Source organism: Triticum urartu, chromosome 5A (assembly GCF_056163025.1).
Source record: "Triticum urartu cultivar PI428250 chromosome 5A, HENAU_Tu73, whole genome shotgun sequence".
NCBI lineage: Eukaryota > Viridiplantae > Streptophyta > Magnoliopsida > Poales > Poaceae > Triticum > Triticum urartu.
The window spans coordinates 493596145-493604138 of NC_141877.1; the positions used below are offsets into that span (position 1 = coordinate 493596145).

General features: G+C 48.4%; 1 protein-coding gene across 2 annotated transcripts; it reads left to right on the forward strand.

Moving 5' to 3' along the window:
- The first annotated feature begins 1585 nt into the window (after positions 1 to 1585).
- On the forward strand, positions 1586 to 5866 carry LOC125510064 (uncharacterized). 2 transcript variants are annotated; one of them, XM_048675154.2, is made up of 3 exons: positions 1586 to 3645; positions 5090 to 5192; positions 5485 to 5866. In XM_048675154.2, the coding sequence occupies exon 1, from the start codon at positions 1879 to 1881 to the stop codon at positions 3574 to 3576; it is 1698 nt and encodes a 565-aa protein (XP_048531111.2). In that variant the 5' UTR covers positions 1586 to 1878; the 3' UTR covers positions 3577 to 3645; positions 5090 to 5192; positions 5485 to 5866. The 2 variants fall into 2 exon arrangements, with proteins under 2 accessions (XP_048531111.2, XP_087377490.1); XM_087521364.1 differs by having other exon boundaries at positions 1586 to 5192.
- The last annotated feature ends 2128 nt before the right edge of the window (positions 5867 to 7994 follow it).

Below are 7994 nucleotides of genomic sequence, written 5' to 3' on the forward strand. Positions count from 1 at the left end.
TGGCTAGCTTTATTGATTTCAAATAGGAATTACATCGTCTAGAGTTTGGAAACTAGACAAGCCGGGGGCTCATCAGTCCATGAACTACAAATCTTGTTACAAAAACAGTAACTAGCTAGCACATGCGCCGCTTGATTCGAAGAACGAGCACAATGTTTAAAGATAACCTTCCCAATTGACAAGGACACGTCAATGCATTCTGCAAATACTGCTACAGCCGAGTCCCGCCATTCTGTCTGTCCCGAGCAATAATCAATAACGATTGAAGAATCTGACTCTGCCTCCACCCTGTTGAATCCTAATGAGCTTGCAAAGATCAATCCATCTCTCATCGCCATAACTTCTGAGGTAACTAAATCAGATGCATACTGAATATATTTGCACTGAGCTGCCAAAAAATTACCCTTCTCATCTCTAAGGATTGCCGCCGATACTCCAGCACCCTCATCCGCATAAAAGGAGGCATCTACATTTAACTTGACAAATTTTGAACTGGGTTTCAACCATCTTTGTTCATTTGTCACCCCGTTCTTCTCATTTGCTCGATGAAAATTGTTCACAATTGCTAGAACAGACATAGGCCATCTCATTGGCGGGGGTGTTGCTCCATCATGAGTGTGTTGGCGACGAATCCATCAGAGGTACCAACTACCAACAACAAGAATTTGGTTAATATCCAAGTTCGGCTTCATCAAAACTGGCTTATCCTCTGTTGACTTGTTGGGGATTAAATCCACTTCAATCCCTGCCAAATTCTTTTTAAATCTCTCTTAACCGAATACAGCCTAAGGGTGATCAAGGATGGCAGATCCCATTGATGTATCGATTCCAGCGGAGAGGAAGAAGAGCTGCCATTTGATTAACCGAGTCAACTAGACGAGGGTAGGTTTCTATGCAACTGAAAGTGCAACTCTCTTCTTGAGTGGGCTTTAGTGATAACAACAATATGATTTGAAGATTAATCTTGCCTGTTAAGTTTATATACAAGGTGGGTTAGTCAAAAATGTTGATGCAAAGATGTATGTGGACCTACCAAGTGGTCAGCTTAGTAAGCTATCAACAAACATTTGCAATCAAAGATGGATAGGGACCTTATCGCAAAAAAAAGATGAATGTGGACCCCTAATTTATTAAAGAGAGAAGAAGGTAATATACTCAGTTCATATCTCTTTCAAATTTATCTGAGTATAAGAAAGTTGGTCACTCAATAAAATTAAGGTGGAACTCTTTCACCTTTTATGTATCTTATAAAATACACAACCCCAAACTTTATCATATATGCTGCTAAAAAAATCAAGATATTCATCTTAATATATTGGCTGAGGCGCTTAGGCCATGACGGGGCAGTGGTGCTGTCTCGGTGGATCTTTACAACAAGATCCTTGTTGCAAAGCCATGACTGTAACAAGCTAACTGTTGCAAAGGTTTCCATTTAGCTGGGACGGTAGATCGGACGACTGTTTCGGACGGCATCCAACAGTTGCTGAGGCGGCTTATCTTATCGATTTATCATCCGGTGGACGCGCAGCATTGCCCACATTTAAATAGTTTTCTCGATAAAATTTGATCAGCTAAGTTTAAATTTTGTATGCACCAGGAAGTAAAGTCTGTCCGTACAGCAAACGCTCTAGCATACACCTCGACGGGCTCGGCTCTTCACTTCACCGACAGGATTCGCCGCCGCGCCGCCCCGGAGCTCCCGCCCAGGCTCGCCGCCTCATCGTCCGTCATCCGCCTTGTGGCCGCGGGAGCACAGACCTCGCCAAAACATCCATCCGGGGTCCCGGCTGCCGGCCAGGTCGATCGCCTCCCCTCTCCTCCGAAATCGTTCCCCACCAAAACATCTCTCGTCGCCGCCACGCTCCACGTCCAGGCAGGATGCGCTGCCTCCGCCGCGCGGGCGCGGCCGCCCACCTGCTCCGCTCCGCGACGACCGGCCCCGCCAAGCACGCTCGCACGGCCCTCGAGCAGATGCCTCCGCCGCCTGCCGCCTTCCCATGTCGCGCGCGCGCCCACCACCTGCTCGGAGGAATGCGCGGCCAGTGGCTCTGCACGGCGACGGGGTCCACCGGCGCCCCCGACCTCGCCGTGGACCAGCACTTCACCGTGGTGCCTGGCCTAGGCCCCGATGTCTCCGAGGTGGCGGGGCTCACCGGCGCCCATGATCTTGCCGTGGACCAGGACTTCACAGTGGTGCCCGGCCCGGGCCTCGATGTCTCCAAGGAGGCGGAGAGGGTCTGCCGCGTGCTGTCCACCGTGCCGGAGCCGAGGGTTGCGTCAGCCCTCGACGCGCTCGGGGCCTCTGTGTCGCCTCAGCTCGTGGCGGAGGTGCTCAAGAACCTGAGCAACGCTGGCATCCTCGCCCTCGCCTTCTTCCGGTGGGCGGAGAGGCAGCAAGGCTTCGTGTACACGGCGGAGAGCTTCCACAACCTCATCGAAGCGCTCGGCAAGATCAAGCAGTTCAGGCTGGTCTGGAGCCTGGTGGAGGCCATGCGGTGCCGCGGCTTGCTTTCCAAGGACACGTTCAGGCTCATCGTCAGGAGGTACGCCAGGGCAAGGAAGGTCAAGGAAGCTGTCGAGACGTTTGAGAAGATGGCCGGCTTCGGGCTCAAAGCAGACTTATCAGATTACAATTGGTTGATCGACGTGCTGAGCAAATCCAAGCAAGTCAAGAAGGCGCAAGCCATCTTCAAGGAGATGAAGAGGAACGGAAAGTTTGTTCCCGATTTGAAGACCTACACTGTCCTCATGGAAGGCTGGGGCCATGAGAAGGACTTGCTGATGCTTAAGTCGGTGTACCAAGAAATGCTTGATGCAGGCCTGAAGCCTGATGTCGTGGCATACGGGATGCTCATTAGTTCCTTTTGCAAGTCTGGCAAATGTGATGAGGCCATCAAGGTGTTCTGTGAGATGGAAGCCAATGGTTGCATGCCAAGCCCTCATGTGTATTGCATGCTTATCAATGGGCTTGGCTCAGAGGAGAGGCTGGATGAGGCTTTGAAGTATTTTGAGCTTTCTAAGGCCAGTGGGTTTCCCATGGAGGTACCTACATGTAATGCAGTTGTTGGGGCTTACTGCAGAGCCTCAAAATTCCAGCACGCCTTCAAGATGGTCGATGAGATGAGAAAGAGTGGAATCGGTCCAAATTCCCGGACTTATGATATTATTCTTCACCATCTTATAAAGTCTCAGAAGATAGAAGAGGCTTATAATGTGTTCCAGGGAATGGGCAAGGATGGCTGTGAACCTCAGCTCAACACATATACAATGATGGTTAGTATGTTCTGCAGTAATGAAAGGGTTGATGTGGCCTTGAAGGTGTGGAACCAAATGAAGGAGAAGGGTGTTCTGCCATGTATGCACATGTTTTCTGCATTGATCAACGGGTTATGCTTTGAGAACAGGCTGGAAGAAGCTTGCGTATATTTCCAGGAGATGTTGGACAAAGGGATCAGGCCACCTGGTCAGCTTTTCAGTAATTTAAAGGAAGCTCTTATTGAGGGAGGAAGAATTAGTCTGGCACAGGAGATGGCTTTGAAGTTGGATGGATTACGGAAAACACCTATGCGTCGTTGAGGAATCATGCAAATGATCTGTTGCAGCAGCATATGGCTTTTGGCTGTTAGAAGCTCAGTCAAAATTGTGGTAACAAAGAAAACTTCAGAATTGCTGATCTTCAACATTAACATTTCCATTCAATTTTATAGTATTTTATGAAGGTCAATTTAGTTTCAGTAGCATCAATGTAGGGTGAGAGAGTTACGTGTTTAAATTCATTTGCATTGAACAAGCTCAGCTAAGATGGTGTGATACCAAATTGGTAGAACCAGGGGTCCTACCGGATCTGCTCTGGAGGTTGTAGGGGAAGGATGGAGTGGGACGGGGCGATGATTGGGCGCGCCGGCGGCTGGGCGCCGTCGCGTCGGAGGGAGATGGCGGCGGCGGCTAGGGTTAGAGGCAGCTAGGGTTCCGGCTCCTCTGGGAGCCGGGCAATAGGGATAATAATATTCTTATTGCTTAATTCCAAAAAGAGTCTTACAGCCTATATTTATAACCTAGATAACTTGCATAAGAATTAACCTAAGATAACTTGTGGACTAAGATTGCCCGGTGGGCCTAGCTAAACCGGCCATAACAGATGAGATACCCAAATCCTTTACAAAATGCATGGTAAAAAATTGTGCAACTCTTGTTATTCTTCTCATTAGCAACTACAACCATAGATAGACAAACCATGGTCTGGAACAGATAAACAACAGGTTGGGATTGCTCTTAGATTATTTGCATTGACAATACACACAAAAATGACAAGAGGCTGGGATATACAGCAAAGCAGGAGCACATTCTTCAAACTGGTAACTAAGAAAAAACTGTATCTGGTTGGATTTCTGTTTTTGTTCATCAAGAATATGGTCCAATGGAAGATAATTTATCATGAGTTGTTGACTTTTTTCATTTCAGCTTCACGTACACCTTACTTTTGCTTGGTCGAAATTTGAAGTGCATGACAACTTCATTTATGTTATATTGGGCAATGAATCCCTTCAGCTTAACAAGTCCTTGAGCAAAGTTCATGTAGCCATTATCTCATATAAGCATCCGTGTGTATTATTTTATCAGTCAGGTTGCAAACTTTTCGTCAATTGCTTTCTTTCTTACTCTTCCCTGTTTTTCCGCTACCATTAGAATCACACTGTACTTAACCAGCATTATCCTGCCACTGTTGGTGGCGGTGCCTTTAGGTTTTCATGGAATAGATAAGCATTTTATATCGATGTCTGTCCTAATCAGCAGATCATTACTATAGTTTGTAGAGTGTCAAAACCTTACATACTGTGCCTTCCGTTTAGTTTTCACATGAAGTTAGGTGTTCCCCTGTTTAGAGTTTAGATAGAAGCCAATACTGAAGCACCTCCCTTTATTGCTTCGATATGATTTATAAGATTGTTTTTCTAACGGTGTTCAATCTAACTTATCAGTAAAAGAAGCTCACTGTTCGTCTGCCTTGATTTGCTGGCCACATTTCTTTGGTTGGGTTGGTGCAGGCCAATGCCCAGGCTGCTTTACTCACTTTCTTTGCCATACACAGATCCTTCTGTGTGTCGCTGCCGTCAGTCGCGGCCTTACTGCTTGGAGGACAGGAGGAGCATCAGGGGTCTTTGCTACATCTATCGGGGTACTGCCAGAAGTAGGTGAGCTAAAATACTAGGCCCCATCTCTGCTTGATCTGTTCAGCCAACGTAATTTGGTTTCGTTACTTATTTCTGTTTCTTTTGGTGTATGTGAAGTGATAGTACAACTTTATTTCCATTGCTGTCATCTTGCTTTTCGTGAGCTAATTCTGTATAATCAAGCTATCGTTTACAGTAATCAGTGGACAATGGCCTGATAGAGGTTTCTCCGCAATGCATGGTTAAGTGTTGTCCTACCTCCTATCAGAGGTTATTGCTGTCCATATTCATATGCGTATGCTTTTATTTTCAGGTTATTGTTATCCATGTTTCACAAGCTGAGGTGGCCACCTTTGATCTAATACCCGCGAGTCTTCTATATTGTCTTCATCCTATTCGTGCTAAAACATACTCAGTTTCCAACTGAAAAAATGGGCTCCTGGTTTGGTCTAAACACTATTAGAATAATAATTTGGTTGCATGCTCTAATGTGTATCGGTTGTATAAAAAAACAGATTAATGAACCCTAGGCTATGCAACGATTTCTAGATGATTCATTGTAGTTATATGGTCTGTTAGATTTTCCCCCCACATTGCTGTTAGAGAACGTTTCGGTACGTAATATATCTGTAAAACAAAATTTGGTTGTACTATATATTAGGGGTGGCCGTATAAGAAGATTCTGGTCGTCAACAGATTGATATTTTCTTTTTATGCAATACATAATATTTTCCCCAGTTCTGCTCGATTGGATCCCTGAGTTTGCGCTAGTGCATAGGATGCCGTGTGTGTATCTGACGCAGATTCGACCGACCTTGCTGAGGCTGAATACAGAAACCGTCTATTCCAATGAATATGGTGCACACGCATTTTAAAACGGAACGATCAAAGTAGAGTTTTAAAATGCGTGTGTGTCTTATTCATTGAAATGTTGGGAGTAGCACCTAGTCTTCAGGCTGCAGGTGAGGGTGGGATTAAGTGGGACTAACTAGCCCATCCCACTTAATTTGCTTTAGTGGGATCCCATTGGAAGGAAAAAAATAATAATCGGGCTAACCCACTTATCCTATTGGGAGCCCACCTTGTCCCTGGTAGGTCATGCCCCAACGAGTAGAGAGATGACGGTGCCTCAGTGTGCTCCAGCCGCCGTCAGTCCGCCATCGCGCCCCCGCTTCTTCCTCCTCACACCGCGACACCCCCGGCGGCCTCCTCAGCACCGAGGCCACTCGCGTCACGCCAGCGCGGCAGGGCGAGGAGCCGCCGTCGTTCAGGGACATGTCGGGGATCTGGGCACCGAAGCAGGTCGGGGGGTGGAAGCTCGTAGTGTACGCCGTGGATGCCAAGAGCGATGTCTACTTCTGCCAGCTCTGGCACGCCGTGGCCGGCATCGGCGACGCGTGGCGGCCCCTCCGGAGCGAAAGAGGCAGTAGCCCAGCATCATGGACCGATCGGTGCCGGCGTACCAGCTGGGAGCCATGGACTCGGATGAATCCACGAGGGCCAGCGCGGACTCCGGCCGCGCCCGCATTGCATTGCTCGCGAGGTCGAGCGCGACCTGACCGGTGCCACACCCCATGCAGGAGAGGCTGTACGCGGCGACGTCCTCGCGCATGCCGAAGCGGTGCACAACCCTTGAGGCGAGCGACGGCGCCAAGGAGAAGAGGAAGACGTTGGCGACGAGCACGTCGACGTCCGCAGGCGCCACGCCTGACCTGACGAATAGCTCCACAATGGCCTCGTCGAAGAAGGCGTCCATCTCGTTGAGCGCGTCCCATGGGTGGGTGAGTCCTTGCGGCACTCGAGGATGCTGCGCGGGCCATAGCTGTGCTCACCGATGCCGGAGTGGACGATGACGCGGAGGAGGAACCGGAGTCCGTAGGTTGCACCGCGAGCGCTGCCGGTGAGCGACGGCCGCGCGCACCAACACCGCGTGCGCAAGGAGGAGCACAGTGAGCACGAGAAGCGGTTCCATCATTGTGTCCACGTCCAGGCTAGCTGAGGATAGAGCTATTCTTTTTTCTAGAGATTCTAGAGAAAGCGAGACACGCCAATCCATTCCGAATTTGGTGGTTAAACTCTACTACAGTGATGATACTATAGGGGAGGTCCTGCGGCAAAATAGCTCGATGCCAGAATGTGGGGAGTTATTGTCTATCGTTGGCCTTTATGGTAGAACCTGTCCGGGAGGCCTGAGAGGCGGTGGTTTACCCTGTGGCGGATGTCAGCGGTTCGAGTCCGTTTATCTCCAGCCCGTGAACTTAGCGAATACTATGATAGCGCACGCCTAAATTCGTGTTTTATAGAGAAGGAGAAGGCCTTAGAGAGCACGATTGTGGCTGGCGTCGGGAAGCTCTCATCATCTCTGCTCATGGCCGCCATGGGACATCACGACGTGCTCCACTAGGACCACGACGGAGTGAACGGAGTCTGAATTCAGCGATGTTAGGCCTTGTACAATGGGAAGTGTTTAGAAAAATAAACCGGGTACAAATAAGAATCGATGCTTAAGAAAAACTTGATTTATTTCTCTAAGCACCTTCCCTAAGCACCTTCCATTGTACAAGGCCTTAAAAGAGCGAAGGAGCCCAGCTGGCCTGTTAAGTGGGATGCCCACTTATTCCAACATAATCTGAGTTTATTTTGCTGGGATACCCACTTTTGCAACATCAAACTGAATTGGGATGAGGTAGATTGTAGTGGGACTCCCACCTCTAGTCCCACTTGCAACTTGACCTAGTCTCATACTCCCTTCATGTGGAAATACTTGTCGTCAAAATGAACAAAAGGGGATGTATCTAGACATATTTTAATTCTAGATACATC